At 44.5% G+C, this 20,833-nt stretch overlaps 1 protein-coding gene across 1 annotated transcript in view; it reads right to left on the bottom strand.

Annotated features, from left to right (window-relative positions):
* LOC311246412 (trafficking kinesin-binding protein 1-like) overlaps window positions 1-20,833 on the bottom strand; it is a 76,946-nt gene that overhangs the window by 42,864 nt on the left and 13,249 nt on the right. The window contains exon 2 of the mRNA XM_084336569.1: window positions 19,681-19,875. Coding sequence (XP_084192695.1) covers window positions 19,681-19,875 — 195 coding nt within the window. The remainder of the gene's footprint in view (window positions 1-19,680; window positions 19,876-20,833) is intronic.

The raw sequence follows: 20,833 nt of genomic DNA, 5'->3' as shown, positions 1-20,833 counted from the left end.
CTCGTTCCCGCTGCTGTCCCTGTACCTTTACGCATACGCCTGGGTGAGTTTTGATTGTGATGTCACTCACTCAGCGTAGTGCCCTTGCCCCCGTTCCCGCTGCTGTCCCTGTACCTTTACGCATACGCCTGGGTGAGTTTTGATTGTGATGTCACTCACTCAGCGTAGTGCCCTTGCCCCCGTCCCCGCTGCTGTCCCTGTACCTTTACGCATACGCCTGGGTGAGTTTTGATTGTGATGTCACTCACTCAGCGTAATGCCCCTTGCCCTCGTCCCGCTGCTGTTCCCCAGCGTATTGCCTCCTTTAGTTCTCACTTAGTTATTAGTTTGGACATTTCATCTCCCACTCTGTTTTGTTCTCTCGTGGATATTATTTTGGACATTTCATCTCCCACTGTGTGTTTATTCACACGAAGATAGTATTTACTTTGTTACTTTGTTATTTGGACTGTTCTGCATCTGCTCTGTTTGTTCCCTTTGAATATTAACCCTCTCCTCTGTTCTGCAGAGCGGCCCAGATGTTTTCCCACCAGTCCCCAGTTCCTCCCTGTCCCCAGCCCGCCTCCGCGGTTCTCTGTCCCCAGTTCCTCCCTGTTCCCCAGCCCGCCTCCGCGGTCCTCAGTCCCCTCTGCCCCTAGTTCTCCCCTTCTAGTTCCACCTAGTTCCTGGTCCCAAGTTCTCCCCTTCTAGTTCCACCTAGTTCCTTATCCCTAGTTCTCCTAGTCTCTAGTTCCTCTGTTTCCCTAGGCGTTCCCTTAACCTTCCCTTAGGCGTTCCCTTACCTTCCCATAGTGTTCCCTTTTCCTGCCCGCCTCTTAAAGGCACTTTACCTTCCCCTCTTGTGTTATTCCAGTGTTTTGTGTTTTCTCCCTTAAAGGGACAGTGCCCTTTTTCCCTGTTCTAAATAAATATCTGTTTCTTGGCAAACCATCATACCTGTCTTGTGTTGTGCGATTGGGGTCGGTTACAAACCATAACACCTATGTTCTAGAATGTTTGATTATGACATCATACTGAGCTGGACCTGTACTTTGTGACGTTATTTCTGGCATTCATAACATTGTACTTTGTAATGTTGTTATTTCGCGCATTCATAACGTTATTTCGCGGGACTGTACATTGTAACTTTAACACAGCCCAGCTGTCAACTGTACTTTGTAATGCTATGTTATTTCGGGCATTCATAACGTTATTTCGCCCGACTGTACATTGTAACGTTAACACAGCCCAGCTGTCAACTGTAGGCTACTTTGTAACTTTCGGGCGTTTTATTCATAACAAACATTCGTGATTCCGCCAACACATATGTAATATTAATAAGTTTTGCTCACAGAGAGATAGATAAATAAATAAACATAATCACGGTTATCTACCAACAACTGCATGTACTGTAGAAATGTATGTTTCAGTGCAGATAAAGGTACTGTACAAAATAACCTCTAAAACACTGCTAGAATACACAAGCAGTTAGGGTGCGCTGTGTTAACGTTACAATGTACAGTTTCTGACAGCTGGGCTCGCGAAATAACGTTATGGCATTATGCTCGGTGCTGCTCGAGGCAGGAGAGATGAGGCGAGGCATGGGGGCTGCTGCTGCTCGGTGCTGCTCGGGCTGCTGCTCGAGACAGACAGCCCAGACAGGAGAGATACACGGTGCTGCGCGCGGGCTGCTCCTCGGCCGCTGCTCGGTGCTGCTCCCCGGGCTCAAGACAGACAGCCAGACAGGAGGGATATACATGGTGCTGCGCGCGGGCTGTAGGTTACACTGCAGTCTGACAGTCTACTGCGCATGGGCGTTGAGCAACAACGGCTCCGCGCAGATTACACGACTGTTGTCGGCGAGTTTTGGCGCTACTCCAAAACGGAAAACACAATTTTGCGTTTTCAGTAGGGCCACAACGTATCCGCCAAAAACGGCATTTCTATGTAAAAGGGACAGCAAACGTATTAAAAAACGTATAAAAACGAGCACAAAAACACTGAGTGTAACAAGCGCCTCAGACATACTGTTATTTACTGTAAAAAAAAGAAGACTGTAAATGTCAGGCAGCAATGGTTGCCAAATACTTACTGTCAAATTACAGTAAAATCGAATACATTTACAGATTACAACCTTTATTTAATAGTTAATATTTGGATAAAAGGTAATTTACTGTATTGTTATGGCATTTACAACTAAAGTGGAAAAACAAAAGTAGGGCGGCCGGGTAGCGCAGCGGACTAAGCGTCTGTCTACCACCACAGAGAGACAGTGGGATCGAATCCGGCTGTGGTGCCTCCGGCTTGGCCGACCGTCCATACTGACACCACAGGTCAACTATATCAATAGACATGCTCTATAACTATAACATACCTCTGACCTCTCTCTCTATCTCTCTCTCTGCCTCTCTCACTCTCCCCCCTCTCTCTTTCTATCTCTCTCTCTCTCTTTCTGTCTCTCTCAGCCTCCAAAAATGGAAAGAGATGCAAAGCAGACCAGTCAGATTCAAATGACACATTTACATCAAGTTTACAAGATACTGAGAGGATGGCTACTAGAGAGAGATGGAGAGAGAGAGAGAGAGGGAGAGAGAGAGAGAGAGAGAGAGAGAGAGAGAGAGAGAGAGAGAATAGAGAGTGAGTAAGAGAGAGTGAGAGAGAGAGAGAGAGAGAGAGAGAGAGAGAGAGAGATTGTCAATATTCCAATGTACAGTTTTGCTTGTTTGTACAGTGTTTCCCCCCCCCAACCCCCTCCAATGTACAGTAAATTACCTAGTATGGTTGTCAATATTCCAATGTACAGTTTTGCTTGTACAGTTGTACAGTGTTTCCCCCCCCCAACCCCTCCTACCCAACCCCCCCCCCACCCAACCCCACCCAACCTCCAATGTACAGTTTTTACGTCAAATGTATTTACTCCCTTTTCTGGACTCTTTTTGTATCACAAACAGTACTGTATTTGCAAATCTGGTATGTCATAAATGTATAGATGTAGCAGTACTGTCTATCTGTATGTCATGTATGTCATATATGTCCTGATGAATTGAAAATGGGGGACCCTGATGTAAACAAGACAAAAGTCTTTCTCTGGTGTGCATCCCCTTAACAATTGTGTGTATTGAGCTGTACTGTATTGTACCCATTCTGCACTCTGTTAATAAAGTTTTCAATCAATTCAATCAATCAATCAATCAATCAATCAATCAATTCAATCAATCAATTCAATCAATCAAGAGAGTGAAGCTGTTAATGGTTTCCAATCTTTCTCTCCCGAGTGTGTGTTAGGGGGGCGGGGAATGTTACCATGGCAACCAACCAGCATGCTCAACAACACACACACACATAAACAAACTCACACACACACACACACACACACACACACACACACACACACACACACACACACACACACACACACACACACACACACACACACACACACACACACACACACACACACACACACACAACGCACACACAGGGAGACCAAGCTCTTTGTAGGACAGTAATTACAGTGTAATATTAGATTATGTTAGCCCCGTTAATTTTAGCCTATTTAAAAGCCTGCTAGACATTCCTTCCTTGTCATTAGACTTGGACAGAGCTGAATGGACCTGAACAGATTAAATGTATTATTTACACATTATACCCTACAACTTCCACTTTAAAAACAAAAACGAAAAATACCATCTGAAAATGTCTACACAATATTCAGTTAGTACTTGGCGGAAGCAGCCATTGCTACTGTATTATGACCATCGGTCTATTTAGAGATGTCTCTATCAGTTTAGACTATTCCTGCCGGAACTGTTCAGGGATCTGTTGATATCCCGCGCTCTTTGACCTCATCCACTGGTTTTCAATGGGATGGGTCTGCGCTCTGACTAGACTCAACACATAAAAGGCCTATTTGCAACCAGTGCTGTTGTTGATCGGTAGAGTCCTTTCTCCATGCTGTTCCTCATACTAGCTCCGGATAGTTATCCACTAACTAACACAAAGTTAGTCGTGTCCAGTGATGCCAGTAACTAGTTACTCTAATCTGATTACTTTTTTCAGTAAATAGTCATCTAACGTGTTACTTTTTACAAGCCAGTAATCTGATTACAGTTACTTTTCCAAGTGGCTGTGCGTTACTATTTAGTTACTATCTCATAATGCTGATGATAAGAGAGCCAGGGGTACAGTCAGCTAGACCGGAGATGGGACCGCACGCACGCACGCACACAGCCACACACACATGAGAATACCAAACTATAATACAAATTTTTATTTTATTTAGTTTGGGAACCACTGTCCTAGAGTGCCTGAGCAGTGGACAGTTGTGAGTGACCTTATATGGCCTGATGGCTGATGACGTCTCATGATGACCTGTCTGAGCAGCCAATCATGATTTATGACATTTAAAAAAAATAAAACTGTTGTCATTCTTATGTTGTGGCAGCAGCAGGGACGACAACGACGACTTAGTAACCTAGTTACTTTCAAAGTAACTAAGTTACTTTGATAATCAAGTAATTACTTTTTAAAGGAGTAATCAGTAATCAGTAATCAGATTATTTTTTACAAGTAATCTGTGGCATCACTGGTCATGTCACTATAGCCGAGAAGCTATTTCCTCAAATATCTTCAACTGTAGAAGGAATGATGGAGGAACGGTTGAGAAATAGTTGAGAAGATAGTGTCTGCAGTTCAATAGTAGACTGAGGAAAGGTTGATGTCTGGTGATGATTATCACATGTCCTCCTCACAACAGAATGTTAGGATTCAGGTTAAAAATCAGATTAATTCAAAATGCACCTTTAAAAAACACTGGTGCTGCCTGGTAATAACTACAATACATAACCAACTGATGAAACATGAAAATAAAATATATAGTTCAGTAATGAATAATACATGACTGGACTACATCAACTGCAGTAGCATTATTTATGACTGGAATATCTATACTTTATGTCTGGGTGTCAAGACCTTGTTTAAACATTAAAACCATTTTAGAGGACACACCCAGTACAACCTCTACACAACAACCTCTACACAACAGCCTCTACACAACAGTTTCTACACAACAGTCTCTACACAACAACCTCTACACAACAGTCTCTACACAACAGCCTCTACACAACAGCCTCTACACAACAACCTCTACACAACAGTCTCTACACAACAGTCTCTACACAACAGTCTCTACACAACAGCCTCTACACAACAGCCTCTACACAACAGCCTCTACACAACAGTCTCTACACAACAACCTCTACACAACAGCCTCTACACAACAGCCTCTACACAACAGTCTCTACACAACAGCCTCTACACAACAGCCTCTACACAACAGTCTCTACACAACAGTCTCTACACAACAGCCTCTACACAACAGCCTCTACACAACAACCTCTACACAACAGCCTCTACACAACAGTCTCTACACAGCAGTCTCTACACAACAGCCTCTACACAACAGTCTCTACACAACAGCCTCTACACAACAGTCTCTACACAACAGTCTCTACACAACAGCCTCTACACAACAGTCTCTACACAACAACCTATACACAACAGCCTCTACACAACAACATCTACACAACAGTCTCTACACAACAACCTCTACACAACAGTCTCTACACAACAACCTCTACACAACAGTCTCTACACAACAGTCTCTACACAACAACCTCTACACAACAGTCTCTCTACACAACAGTCTCTACACAACAGTCTCTACACAACAGTCTCTCTACACAACAGTCTCTACACAACAACCTCTACACAACAGTCTCTCTACACAACAACCTCTACACAACAACCTCTACACAACAGTCTCTCTACACAACAGTCTCTCTACACAACAACCTCTACACAACAACCTCTACACAACAGTCTCTCTACACAACAGTCTCTACACAACAGTCTCTACACAACAGTCTCTACACAACAACCTCTACACAACAGTCTCTCTACACAACAGCCTCTACACAACAGCCTCTACACAACAGTCTCTCTACACAACAGTCTCTACACAACAGCCTCTACACAACAGTCTCTACACAACAACCTCTACACAACAGCCTCTACACAACAGTCTCTCTACACAACAGTCTCTACACAACAGCCTCTACACAACAGTCTCTCTACACAACAGTCTCTACACAACAACCTCTACACAACAGTCTCTCTACACAACAGCCTCTACACAACAGACTCTACACAACAGACTCTACACAACAACCTCTACACAACAACCTCTACACAACAGTCTCTCTACACAACAGCCTCTACACAACAGCCTCTACACAACAGTCTCTACACAACAGTCTCTCTACACAACAACCTCTACACAACAGTCTCTACACAACAGTCTCTACACAACAACCTCTACACAACAGTCTCTCTACACAACAGCCTCTACACAACAGCATCTACACAACAGTCTCTCTACACAACAGTCTCTACACAACAGTCTCTACACAACAGTCTCTACACAACAGTCTCTCTACACAACAGCCTCTACACAACAGACTCTACACAACAGTCTCTACACAACAGTCTCTACACAACAACCTCTACACAACAGTCTCTCTACACAACAGCCTCTACACAACAGCCTCTACACAACAGTCTCTCTACACAACAGACTCTACACAACAGCCTCTACACAACAGCCTCTACACAACAGACTCTACACAACAGTCTCTACACAACAGTCTCTACACAACAGTCTCTACACAACAGTCTCTCTACACAACAGCCTCTACACAACAGACTCTACACAACAGTCTCTACACAACAGTCTCTACACAACAGTCTCTCTACACAACAGCCTCTACACAACAGACTCTACACAACAGTCTCTACACAACAGTCTCTACACAACAGTCTCTCTACACAACAGTCTCTACACAACAGTCTCTACACAACAGTCTCTCTACACAACAGCCTCTACACAACAGACTCTACACAACAGACTCTACACAACAGTCTCTACACAACAGTCTCTACACAACAGTCTCTACACAAGACTCTACACAACAGCCTCTAAACAACAGTCTCTACACAACAGTCTCTACACAAGACTCTACACAACAGTCTCTACACAAGACTCTACACAACAGTCTCTGGAAAACCAAACTTAACTGATCCGCAAAGAGCATTCAGGTTGCCTGGCAACGGTCCAAGTTTTATGAGTGCAGTTGTGGAACTATTTGTTGTTGGAGCTAAATAAACGGTTAAATAAACAACCAAATCATAATAAGTTGTCGCTTATTACTGTTAACGAATACATGGTGATGGTAGAACTGTATAAAAGCAATACCCCACTCTGTTGTAAAGATATAAATGAGGTGAGAATAAAGATCAGAATCTGAATACATACAGCAACATGTAGTCAGTATATAGATACAGTAGTATGTAGTTATTACATACATACAATAGTGTATATTATTAATATGTACATACAGTCAAATCTAGTTAGTTAACAGTACAGACACAGCTCCTCTCCTAGAAACACTACAGACCTCCTTCAAGTAGAACCTGCTGCTCTTCATCCTCCTCCTTCTCCTCCTCCTCCTCTATCTCTCCATCCCTGGGAAGACAGACATACTTCTCCTCCTCTTCCTCCTCTTCCTCCAGGCTGGTGTGTGTACCAGCGACAGTTGGCATAGCCATCCTCACCGCTAGCTGCTACCATGGATTACTAAACAATACCTGCTGCAGGCTGTACGCCATGGTCCAGTGTGTGTGTGTGTGTGTGTTCGTGTCTACATGAGAGTGCATGTGTAAGTCTATGTGAAGGTGTGACTGTACATGCTAGCGTGTGAGTCTGCATCTATGATGTGTGCTTATTGATAGAAAGTGTATGTCAATGTTTGTGTTTGTGTTCATTTGTGTCTGTCTGTGTTTATTTGTGTCTGTCTGTTTGTCTTTATTTGTGTCTGTCTGTGTTTGTGTGTTTGTGTGTGTGTGTGAAAGAAACAATGTGTGTGTTTATCTTTGAATCAGTATGTTTCCAGGTGTGTGTTCCTAGGAGAGCGACTGTGTGTGCGTGCGTGTGTGAGTATCATCTGTCTCCTCTGACGGAGTCAGCCAGCCAACCGACTTGGCTCCTCCCCTCTGCTCTCTGATTGGCAAATACCTGGCCTACTCTACTCTACCACAGACCTGGGATAACACAGGCACACGGAGAAGCACCTGTCCATCAGAGCAGCGGTATAGCTTGAGAAAAAAAGACACTGGTCAAAACAAAACAAAACAAGCTTCAAATAACCTGTAACGCGTGCTGTATCCCCGTAATCCTCATGATTTCAGCCTTATAAGTCAATTTACCTCCCTCCCCTCTCCAGGAAATGGTACAGTCCATGTTAGCCTCTATGGAAACAGAGCAGGGTGGAGCAAATCATTATAATCATCACACACCTGTTTGTAGGGTGTGGCTGAGACATGGAAATGATTTAGTGTTTTGTGAAGCATGTGATGTTGTAAAGGTCTGACCAAGGAGACCAACCAAACACCCCCCAACAGTTTCACTTAAAGGGGCACTTCGCCAAAAACAATGTTGATTTATTTTGCATATAAATGAGAGGTCTGCAGTAGCTTCACTACCTCTAGTAGTTCACCAGAGGTCTGCAGTAGTCTCTCTACCTCCAGTAGTTCACCAGAGGTCTGCAGTAGTCTCTCTACCTCTAGTTCAGAGGTCTGCAGTAGTCTCTCTACCTCTAGTTCAGAGGTCTGCAGTAGTCTATCTACCTCTAGTTCAGAGGTCTGCAGTAGTCTCTCTATCTCTATTTCAGAGGTCTGCAGTAGTCTCTCTACCTCTAGTTCAAGGGTCTGCAGTAGTCTCTCTACCTCTAGTTCAGAGGTCTGCAGTAGTCTCTCTACCTCTAGTTCAGAGGTCTGCAGTAGTCTCTCTACCTCTAGTTCAGAGGTCTGCAGTAGTCTCTCTACCTCTAGTTCAGAGGTCTGCAGTAGTCTCTCTACCTCTAGTTCAGAGGTCTGCAGTAGTCTCTCTACCTCTAGTTCAGAGGTCTGCAGTAGTCTCTCTACCTCTAGTTCAGAGGTCTGCAGTAGTCTCTCTACCTCTAGTTCAAGGGTCTGCAGTAGTCTCTCTACCTCTAGTTCAGAGGTCTGCAGTAGTCTCTCTACCTCTAGTTCAGAGGTCTGCAGTAGTCTCTCTACCTCCAGTAGTTCACCAGAGGTCTGCAGTAGAGTCTGTTTATCACATGTCCTTCACGACAGCACGTTGTGATTACGTATGCCTGACATCACATGTGGCATTTGTCCTCAGCTTTTGTTTCAGTGTGTTTGTATCTAAATGTGGAGAGCATCAAAGATCATTAGCTGCTGGTTAATCAGTCATATTAACACAGTAATATTCTAACCCTAACCCAGATGCACACACAACACGCAGGAATGAACTCCTCTCCTCTCCTCTCCTCTCTTCTCCTCTCCTCTCCTCTCTTCACCTCCTCCCTCTCTTCACCCCTCTCTCTTCACCCCCCTCTCCCTCATTTTACGGTTCAGTTGCACTCTATACCCCTATTATTTTTTACCCCCCCCCCCCTCTCTCTCTTTTGTGTAGCTTGGAAAGTTCCCAGAGTGGGAAAGACAAGAGTAACTACATACAGTGAGAGAAAGACACACACACACACACACTCTCTCTCTCTCTCTCTCTCACACACACACACACACACACACACACACACACACACACACACACACACACACACACACACACACACACACACACACACACACACACACACACACACACACACACACACACACACACAGACACACACACACAAAGAGAGACACACACACTCTCTCTCACACACACAGACACACACACACACACAGACACACACACACACACACACACACACACGTCACACACAGCCGACCTCCTTCAGAGGCTCAGAATAACATCAACGCTCTGCCTTCTATTTCTGCTTTCATACAACCAGATCAGACACATGATACCCTCATGTCATTCTGTCATCAACACCTTGTCAGGAGAAATACTATACAAACACACAAATACTATACCTTGTATTATATTATTATGCATTATAAAGCCTTGTGGTATTATGAATCTGATACTGACACTGTTACTAGCTTTACAAATGCTGCATATGTTATGTAATATAGTGTGTAGCATACTATTATACAATGTATTATGTTATGAATAATATAGCATACCATACTGTGAATTATACATTATATTATGTTGTGAATTATACAGGATATAATGTTCTACAATACACACCTTATATAAAATATTACCATCTCTGAAACACACTACAGTACACATCTTATATATAATATTACCATCCCTGAAACACACTACATATAGTACACATCTTATATGTAATATTACCATCCCTGAAACACACTACATACAGTACACATCTTATATGTAATATTACCATCCCTGAAACACACTACAGTACACATCATAATATTACCATCCCTGAAACACACTACATATTATAGTACACATCTTATATGTAATATTACCATCCCTGAAACACACTACATATATTACACATCATATATGTAATATTACCATCCGTGAAACACACTACAGTACACATCATAATATTACCATCCCTGAAACACACTACAGTACACATCATAATATTACCATCCCTGAAACACACTACAGTACACATCTTATATAAATGATCTGTTTGTCTGTGGTGCTCCTACCCTCCCGCCACCTTAATCATATAAAGAAGCATCTTCTAAGAGAAATGTTGGTTCACTTTGTTTCAAAACAGCATCCTCTAAGAGCAATGTTGGTTCACTTTGTTTCAAAACAGCATCCTCTAAGAGCAATGTTGGTTCACTTTGTTTCAAAACAGCATCCTCTAAGAGAAATGTTGGTTCACTTTGTTTCAAAACAGCATCCTCTAAGAGAAATGTTGGTTCACTTTGTTTCAAAGAAGAATCCTCTAAGTACAATGTTGGTTCACTTAATGACTGCATTTGTTTATAAGATTATAAACAATATTCAAGTATTTGTAACTAGTAATAGTAGAGGTACGTTTTCTTTAAATAAAAACATTTAGCCGTTTCCCTTTGCAGTAGTTTCTCTACCTCTAGTTCAAAACATAACACTGTTTTAAGTAATTTAGCTCCAGTACAGTACACTCACACCAGTTAGCAGCATCAATTAACCAATTAAAACCAAATTAAAAGTTGTTTACACATGTGAATTTCTCCTCAAGCAAGTACTGAATATAGAATAGATAGATAGATAGATAGATAGATAGATAGATAGATAGATAGATAGATAGATAGATAGATAGATAGATAGATAGATAGATAGATAGATAGATAGATAGATAGATAGATAGATAGATAGATAGATAGATAGATAGATAGATAGATAGATAGATAGATAGATAGATAGATAGATAGATAGATAGATAGATAGATAGATAGATAGATAGATAGATAGATAGATAGATAGATAGATAGATAGATAGATAGATAGATAGATAGATAGATAGATAGATAGATAGATAGATAGATAGATAGATAGATAGATAGATAGATAGATAGATAGATAGATAGATAGATAGATAGATAGATAGATAGATAGATAGATAGATAGATAGATAGATAGATAGATAGATAGATAGATAGATAGATAGATAGATAGATAGATAGATAGATAGATAGATAGATAGATAGATAGATAGATAGATAGATAGATAGATAGATAGATAGATAGATAGATAGATAGATAGATAGATAGATAGATAGATAGATAGATAGATAGATAGATAGATAGATAGATAGATAGATAGATAGATAGATAGATAGATAGATAGATAGATAGATAGATAGATAGATAGATAGATAGATAGATAGATAGATAGATAGATAGATAGATAGATAGATAGATAGATAGATAGATAGATAGATAGATAGATAGATAGATAGATAGATAGATAGATAGATAGATAGATAGATAGATAGATAGATAGATAGATAGATAGATAGATAGATAGATAGATAGATAGATAGATAGATAGATAGATAGATAGATAGATAGATAGATAGATAGATAGATAGATAGATAGATAGATAGATAGATAGATAGATAGATAGATAGATAGATTCTTACCATCAGTACATTCCTCATAGTACCAGTCCAGTTCATAGTAATCTGCCCTGGCAAACCGTTCGCTCCGCCTCCTCATCCTCACTGGCTGTGTCACTGCTTTCCCAGCATGCTTTGTGGTAACAGCAGTCAGTGTTTCCAAAATCCTTAGTTAAGAGAGCACTCTCTGATGCTGCTTCTGTTCCATTCTGTCCTCCATTACTTCTGTCTGTCTGTGTGCGTGTGTCTGTCTGTCTGTCTGTCTGTCTGTCTGTCTGTCTGTCTGTCTGTCTGTCTGTCTGTCTGTCTGTGTGTGCAACGTGCGTGCGTATGTGTGTGTGTGTGTGTGTGTGTGTGTGTGTGTGTGTGTGTGTGTGTGTGTGTGTGTGTGTGTGTGTGTGTGTGTGTGTGTGTGTGTCTGTCTGTCTGTCAGTCAGTGAGTCGGTCAGTCTATATCTTAGTCAGTCAGTCAGTCTATATCTCAGTCAGTCAGTCTATATCTCAGTCAGTCAGTCAGTCAGTCAGTGAGTCAGTCAGTCTATATCTCAGTGTACTGTATTGTCATTCAACCAGTGAGTCAGTCTATATCTCACAGTGTAGCCGCTATCTATCTGACAGTCATTGTTGGTGAGTTAGTAAAAGTCTCCTGCAGCAGCAGCACCCTTACTGTGTGTCTTGTTCAGTCATCATTAAAGACCAGCTGTCATGTTCCCATTGTCCCACATCCACTGTGATGGTGAGAGTCCTCTCATGTCTCCTGTCACCCCTCAGTCCTCCAGCTCAGCAGTGTGTCCTGTGTGTACAGATCCTCGGTGAGAGTCTGTCCTCTCTCAACCAGCGGCCCATCAGTTCAGCGGTGGTTGTGTTGTGGTTCGTCGCCGTCTCTTGCGTCTCACTGTGACCTGCTGTCACCTGCCACGGCATCTTCATTGTGTCGTCCACCTGTCTGTCCGTCCGTCCGTCCGTCCTTTAGTAGGCTTCAATATCCATTAGAATCCGTCCTCTCGACTGGCCAACGTCATGTGCCGTCTCACCATCATAGCTCCTACAGGAGACTCTGTGACGTCTCTTCAGTGTCTGTCGCCCAGGCTCACTTCTTCAGGGTGCAACGCTTGAGCTAATGAGGTGACAGCGTCTCACTATCTTCCCTCCTGCCTGTCCTTGTGTGCTTCCTATCTGTCCCTCTACCTGTCTGTCTGTCCCTCTACCTGTCTGTCTGTCTGTCTGTCTGTCTGAGGTCAAGTAGTTGATTCCTCTTCTTTCACAACATCCTGCTCTGACAGCCCTGCTTAAACACTGCTCACATGGAGCACTGCATCTCAGCACTGAGAGAGAAAGAGAGAGAGAGAGAGAGAGAGAGAGAGAGAGAGAGAGAGAGAGAGAGAGAGAGAGAGAGAGAGAGAGAGAAAGAGAGCGGGAGGGAGAGAGAGAGAGAGAGAGAGAGAGAGAAGGAGTGCAGCAGTCACGGGTTTTGCAGCAGCAGTGATGATAATGGTGACTCAGGGAGGTGGGTGGGCTAACAGTCAGCCCGCAGCCAATCAGGGGAAGGCGTACCATCGGCTTGGCCCCACCTCCCCACTCACACATCACCATCCCTCCCTCCTCTCCTTTCCTCTCCTCTACTTTGTCCTTCTGTGTGGTTGCTATGGTTACTGGCTCTGAGCAGCATCTCAAAGCGGTGGTGTTGGCAGTGCTAACACTGTGAGGCTAACGCTAGCTCCTTCTGCCTGAAAGCAGGCCAGGCTAATGCTAGCTCTTTCTGTCTGAAAGCAGGCCAGGCTAATGCTAGCTCTTTCTGTCTGAAAGCAGGCCAGGCTAATGCTAGCTCCTTCTGTCTGAAAGCAGGCCAGGCTGAAGCTAGCTCCTTCTGTCTGAAAGCAGGCCAGGCTAACGCTAGCTCCTTCTGTCTGAAAGCAGGCCAGGCTAACGCTAGCTCCTCCTGTCTGAAAGCAGGCCAGGCTGAAGCTAGCTCCTTCTGTCTGAAAGCAGGCCAGGCTAACGCTAGCTCCTTCTGCCTGAAAGCAGGCCAAGCTAACGCTAGCTCCTTCTGCCTGAAAGCAGGCCAGGCTGAAGCTCCTTCTGTCTGAAAGCAGGTCAGGCTAACGCTAGCTCCTTCTGTCTGAAAGCAGGCCAGGCTGAAGCTAGCTCCTTCTGCCTGAAAGCAGGCCAGGCTAATGCTAGCTCCTTCTGTCTGAAAGCAGGCCAGGCTAATGCTAGCTCCTTCTGCCTGAAAGCAGGCCAGGCTAATACTAGCTCCTTCTGTCTGAAAGCAGGCCAGGCTAATACTAGCTCCTTCTGCCTGAAAGCAGGCCAGGCTAATGCTAGCTCCTTCTGCCTGAAAGCAGGCCAGGCTAACGCTAGCTCCTTCTGCCTGAAAGCAGGTCAGGCTAACGCTAGCTCCTTCTGCCTGAAAGCAGGCCAGGCTAATGCTAGCTCCTTGCTCCTTCTGCCTGAAAGCAGGCCAGGCTGAAGCTCCTTCTGTCTGAAAGCAGGCCAGGCTAATGCTAGCTCCTTCTGCCTGAAAGCAGGCCAGGCTAACGCTAGCTCCTTCTGCCTGAAAGCAGGCCAGGCTAACGCTAGCTCCTTCTGTCTGAAAGCAGGCCAGGCTAACGCTAGCTCCTTCTGTCTGAAAGCAGGCCAGGCTGAAGCTAGCTCCTTCTGCCTGAAAGCAGGCCAGGCTAACGCTAGCTCCTTCTGTCTGAAAGCAGGCCAGGCTAACGCTAGCTCCTTCTGTCTGAAAGCAGGCCAGACTGAAGCTAGCTCCTTCTGCCTGAAAGCAGGCCAGGCTAACGCTAGCTCCTTCTGTCTGAAAGCAGACCAGGCTGAAGCTAGCTCCTTCTGTCTGAAAGCAGGCCAGACTGAAGCTAGCTCCTTCTGCCTGAAAGCAGGCCAGGCTAACGCTAGCTCCTTCTGTCTGAAAGCAGGCCAGGCTGAAGCTAGCTCCTTCTGTCTGAAAGCAGGCCAGACCTACTTACTATTGACAAAACAATACAGTTGGCAAAGCTAATGTCATGGCTAATGCTAGCTTGCCCTGCTAGCGTACAGCAGGAGGTGAATGCTAAGCAGCTAACAGAGCTGTGGTTGCCAGTAGCAAGTGACTTGTTAGTGGTGTTTCCTGACAGCAGGCTGGCAGTAAAGTTACACCACCCTTCTCTGATTAATGAATTGAGAAGGATGGATGATAAAAGAAATACTGTATGAATGAATAAGTGGTGGTCAGGTTACCTACAAGCCACTATGGGACATAGCCTAGAACTGGAACTGGAACATGTGATGGACATGTTAGATAATAAGGAGAGACTGTATATATATATGTAACACATTGCATCAGAGAGGGAGGGACCAAGGTGATTACGCTGAACTGTCTACCAGGGTGATGACGTCACAATGTATTCACTTCAAATCTATATTCATATCACCAATAGTATTGTTATTAGTATTATTATTATTAATAATAATAATAGATCAACATCTAATAAAATATTCTATACCGACAGATACTGAGGGGAAAGCTTCCTGACATAATGGCTTACAGTTACAGCTCATCTTCAAAGGTAGATCATTAGTAGACACTATGTATTTTGTAATATACTGTAATATACTGTAATACTGTTATAAACTGTTATATACAGTTATTCTGGTATCTATCATACTCTACTGTATAGAGAGATGACAGACAGGTACAGAGACACTACGTCATGTCAGTGCCAGCAGATAGGCCCTTCCTGTGAGACAGGATATGATGAGCTGGAGGAAACGTGGAGACTTTTACACATCCACCTCCAGGGTGGAACCACAGTCAAACACTGCCCCCTACAGGCAGAACTGAGTAGGTCCATTCCAATGGCTAAACCTTCAAGGAGAGACAGAGAGACTTCATTCTACCTAAATCACAAAGTCTATATAATCATGAAATTAACCATCTATCTATCTATCTATCTATCTATCTATCTATCTATCTATCTATCTATCTATCTATCTATCTATCTATCCACCCATCCATCCATCCATCCATCCATCCATCCATCCATCCATCCATCCATCCATCCATCTCTATCCATTCATTCATCCATCCATCCATCCATCCATCCATCCATCCATCCATCCATCCATCCATCCATCCATCCATCCATCCAGCCATCCAGCCATCCATCCATCCATCCAGCCACCATCCATCCATCCATCCATCCATCTATCTTATGTATGCATGTGGAAGGGTATGAAGGAACTAAAGCTGTGTGAACTATACTAGTATTGGTCAGAAGGACTGTTCATGTTGCCTACAATGTGTGTGTGTGTGTGTGTGTGTGTGTGTGTGTGTGTGTGTGTGTGTGTGTGTGTGTGTGTGTGTGTGTGTGTGTGTGTGTGTGTGTGTCTGTATGTCATGGCCTTGGGGGAAATAGCTGACAGGAAGTGAACTGGGGTCCAAGCTGTTCCCCTAGCAACAACACGATTCTACTGAAAGAGACACACGTCCAAGAAGACACAGTTTCCACGGGTTACCAGGTAGGAACTATTTCTGACTGTGTGGAACTATTCCAGCCTGAGGTGTTTCATACAGTCTGACTTTACCGCCGCACAGTGTGTGTGTGTGTGTGTGTGTGTGTGTGTGTGATCTCAGTGAGAGCTGTCATTGGAGTTGATTCTTATGTCGGCTCTGACTTAGAGACACACACACACACACACGCACACTGGTGCCACAGCCATACCAGCTGGCAGACTGGCGGTGTGTGTGTGACCCAGCAGGTATGTGGCAACTATGTTGTACCAGCTGTCCTCTCTCTTTCCAACAATCTCTCTCTCTCTCTCTCTCTCTCTCTCTCTCTCTCTCTCTCTCTCTCTCTCTCTCTCTCTCTCTCTCTTTCTCTCTTTCTCTCTCTCTCTCTCTCTCTCTCTCTCTCTCTCTCTCTCTCTCTCTCTCTCTCTCTTTCACTCTTTAGGCCCAGTGGACTAAATTACTACAGCCCCGTCGCCCTGACCTCTGTGGTGATGAAGTCTTTTGAGTGCCTTGTGCTTACACACCTCAAATCTATCACAGACCCTCTCCTGGACCCCCTGCAGTTCGCCTACACAGCCAACAGGTCTGTAGACGATGCTGTCAACATGGCACTCCACTTTGTCCTCCAGCACCTAGGACTCTGCAGGAACCTATGCCAGGATCCTGTTTGTGGATTTCAGCTCTGCATTCAATACAGTCATCCCGGCCCTGCTACAGGACAAGTTCTCCCAGCTGAGCGTGCCCGACTCCACCTGCAGGTGGATCACAGACTTCCTGTCTTACAGGAAGCAGCACGTGAGACTGGGAAAACACACCTCAGACTCCCAGACCATCAGCACAGGTTCCCCCCAAGGCTGTGTTCTTTCCCCTCTTATCTTCTCACCCTCATTGGACTCATCTCTGATGGGGATGAGTCCGCCTACAGGTGGGAGATTGACCATCTGCTGACCTGGTGCAGCCAGAACAATTTAGAGCTCAACGCTCTCAAGACACTCAAGTTCAAGTTTCTTTAATATTTGTCATACAGAAGTACAGAATACTTTTATACAAAATGCTTCTTACTGTTACGCTCCAGAGACTGTGCAAGACAAGATAAGTATGAAATAAAATAACATAGTAAAATTAGAAGTAAAAAAATTAGAAGTAAAAAAATGAGGTCACAGTGTTCAGTTTAGACATATGTACAATGTTCGATGCAGAATAGACGTAGTTACCATACAATATACAATACTGTGCAGTGTACTAATATACAATACTATATAGTGCAAGGCAGAAATGGGACGAGGTGCAATTTAGGTACAATTCACAGTAGGTGTACGAGTTGTAGTGCAAATCCTTTATCAATAAATATAAAGTGTAAAGTGTGTTTGTGTGATCTAAAGTGTGGAGAGTGGGTGCTGCAGTGTGTTGTTTGTTTGAGTGAGTGTGTGCGTGTGGGTGTGTGTGCTGTGTGCATTTGATGGTTGTTGCATAGTGTTTATTGTTCGTTTAGCAGCCTGATGGCCTGGGGATAGAAGCTTCTTCTGAGTCTTTCTGTGCTCGCCTTAAGACTCCGGTATCGCTTGCCTGACCGCAGCAGTTCAAAGAGGCAGTTGTTCGGGTGGCTCGAGTCCTTAATAATTCTCTTAGCCTTCCCCTTGCACCGCTTGTTGTAAATGTTCTGGAGGGTGGGAAGCCCCCCTCCAATTGTGCGTTCGGCTGAACGTGTCACTCTTTGTAGTCTGCTACGGTCTTGTGCAGTGCTATTCCCAAACCAGGAGGTGATGTTGCCGGTCAGGATGCTCTCTATTGTACATGAGTAGAAGTTCCTAAGGATCTTCTGACTGACTTGGAACTTCCTTAGGCGCCTGAGGAAGTAGAGGCGTTGTCGTGCCTTCTTCACAACACTGTCAATGTGTGTGGTCCATGTCAAGTCCTCGGATATGTGGGCTCCGAGGTACTTGAAACTGTTCACTCTCTCAACCGGTGCCCCGTCGATGCTGAGGGGGCTGTAGTCTTTGACCCCCGACCTCCTGAAGTCCACAATCATCTCTTTTGTTTTGCTGACGTTCAGGGAGAGGCAGTTCTCCTGACACCACTGTGACAGGTTCTCTACCTCTTCCAGGTAGGCCCTTTCGTCATTGGCAGAGATCAGGCCCACCACTACTGTGTCATCAGCAAATTTGATGATGGTGTTGTTGTTCCGCTGTGCTACGCAGTCATGTGTGTACAGGGAGTAGAGGAGGGGGCTCAGAACACAGCCCTGGGGGGCCCCTATGTTGAGCGTGATGGATGAGGAGGTGCAGTTGCCGGCTCTTACCACCTGGGGTCTGCCCGTCAGGAAGTCCAAGACCCACTGGCAGAGGTCATAGTTCAAGCCCAGGTCCCTGAGCTTGGCTATGAGTTTGGAGGGGACTATGGTATTGAATGCTGAGCTGTAGTCGATGAACAGCATTCTCACATAGTTCCCCTGCCTCTTGTCCAGGTGTGATGCTGCTGTGTGCAGCACATGGGCTATGGCGTCCTCCGTGGACCTGTTGGGGCGATATGCAAATTGCAGAGGGTCCAGGTTGATGGGGAGGGAGGAACAGATGTAGCCCTTCACTAGCTTCTCAAAGCACTTCATGGCTATGGAGGTGAGGGCTACAGGGCGGTAGTCGTTGAGGCAAGCGGGCGTAGATTTTTTGGGTACAGGGATGATGGTGGACTTCTTCACTGGAGATGGTTGTGGATTACAGAAGGACCCAGGCCCAGCCCCACTCAACCCCATCACCCTGCGTGACTCCCCAATGGACTCTGTGGACTCCTTCCGCTTCTTGGGAACAATCATCTCCCATGACCTCAAGTGGGAGCTGAACATCAGCTCCCTCATCAAGAAAGCACAGCAGAGGATGTACTTCCTGCGGCAGCTGAAGAAATTCAACCTGCTAAAGACGATGATGGTGCACTTTTACACAGCCATCATTGAGTCCATCCTCACCTCCTCCATCACAGTATGGTACGGTATATGCTGCAGCCACTGCCAAGGACAAAGGCACAGGCAGGCTGCATCGTGTCATCCACTCTGCTGAGAAGGTGAGAAGATTGAAAGTGTATAATCTAGAGTGTTTGTACTTACAGAAGTATTTGAGGGTCTCCCCTATCTGTTCGGCTGTGAGATCGTGGCTGGGGTCAGAGGTGACGAGCGGCGTGTGCAGCCAATCATCATGCTCGTAGCCGTAGATCGTGTCTGCCCTCAGCCTGTAGACCGGCAGCTGTTCCTCCAGTAGACTAATGATCTCAACCTCCGGCAGATCAGTACTAATACACACATCTAGAGAGAGAGAGAGAGAGAGAGAGAGAGAGAGAGAGAGAGAGAGAGAGAGAGAGAGAGAGAGAGAGAGAGATAGAGAGAGAGAGAGAGAGAGAGAGAGAGAGAGAGAGAGAGAGAGAGAGTTAGTTTGACAAACATTTACAGAACGACCTCAACAGCTAACTGTATCTAACTTAAACTGTATATAAAGCCCTATTCACATGGGTCCAGTGTATGTGCGGACCCAGTATTAGTTTTCAAGTTTCAAGTTTCTTTAATAGTTGTCATACAGAAGTACAGAATACTTTTGTACAAAATGCTTCTTACTGTTGCGCTCCAGAGACTGTGCATGACAAGATAAGTATGAAATAAAAACATAGTAAAAATTAGAAGAAAAAAAAGAGGTCACAGTGTTCAGTTTAGACATATGTACAATGTTCGTAGACGTAGTTACCATACAATATACAATACTGTGCAGTGTACTAATATACAATACTATATAGTGCAAGGCATAAATGGACGAGGTGCAGTTTAGGTACAATTCACAGTAGGTGTACGAGTTGTAGTGCAAATCCTTTATCAATAAATATAAAGTGTAAGTGTGTTTGTGTGATCTAAAGTGTGGAGAGTGGGTGCTGCAGTGTGTTGTTTGTTTGAGTGAGTGTGTGTGTGCGTGTGGGTGTGTGTGCTGTGTGCATTTGATGGTTGTTGCATAGTGATTATTGTTCGTTTAGCGATTATTGTTCGTTTAGCAGCCTGATGGCCTGGGGATAGAAGCTCCTTCTGAGTCTTTCTGTGCTCGCCATAAGACTCCGGTATCGCTTGCCTGACGGCAGCAGTTCAAAGAGGCAGTTGTTCGGGTGGCTCGAGTCCTTAATAATTCTCTTAGCCTTCCCCTTGCACCGCTTGTTGTAAATGTTCTGGAGGGTGGGAAGCCCCCCTCTAATTGTGCGTTCGGCTGAACGTGTCACTCTTTGTA

Source organism: Notolepis coatsorum, assembly GCF_963971535.1.
Source record: "Notolepis coatsorum genome assembly, chromosome: 19".
Taxonomy (NCBI): domain Eukaryota; kingdom Metazoa; phylum Chordata; class Actinopteri; order Aulopiformes; family Paralepididae; genus Notolepis; species Notolepis coatsorum.
Note: the sequence above shows the minus strand (reverse complement) of the source record. Positions and strands in the feature narration are given on the sequence as shown.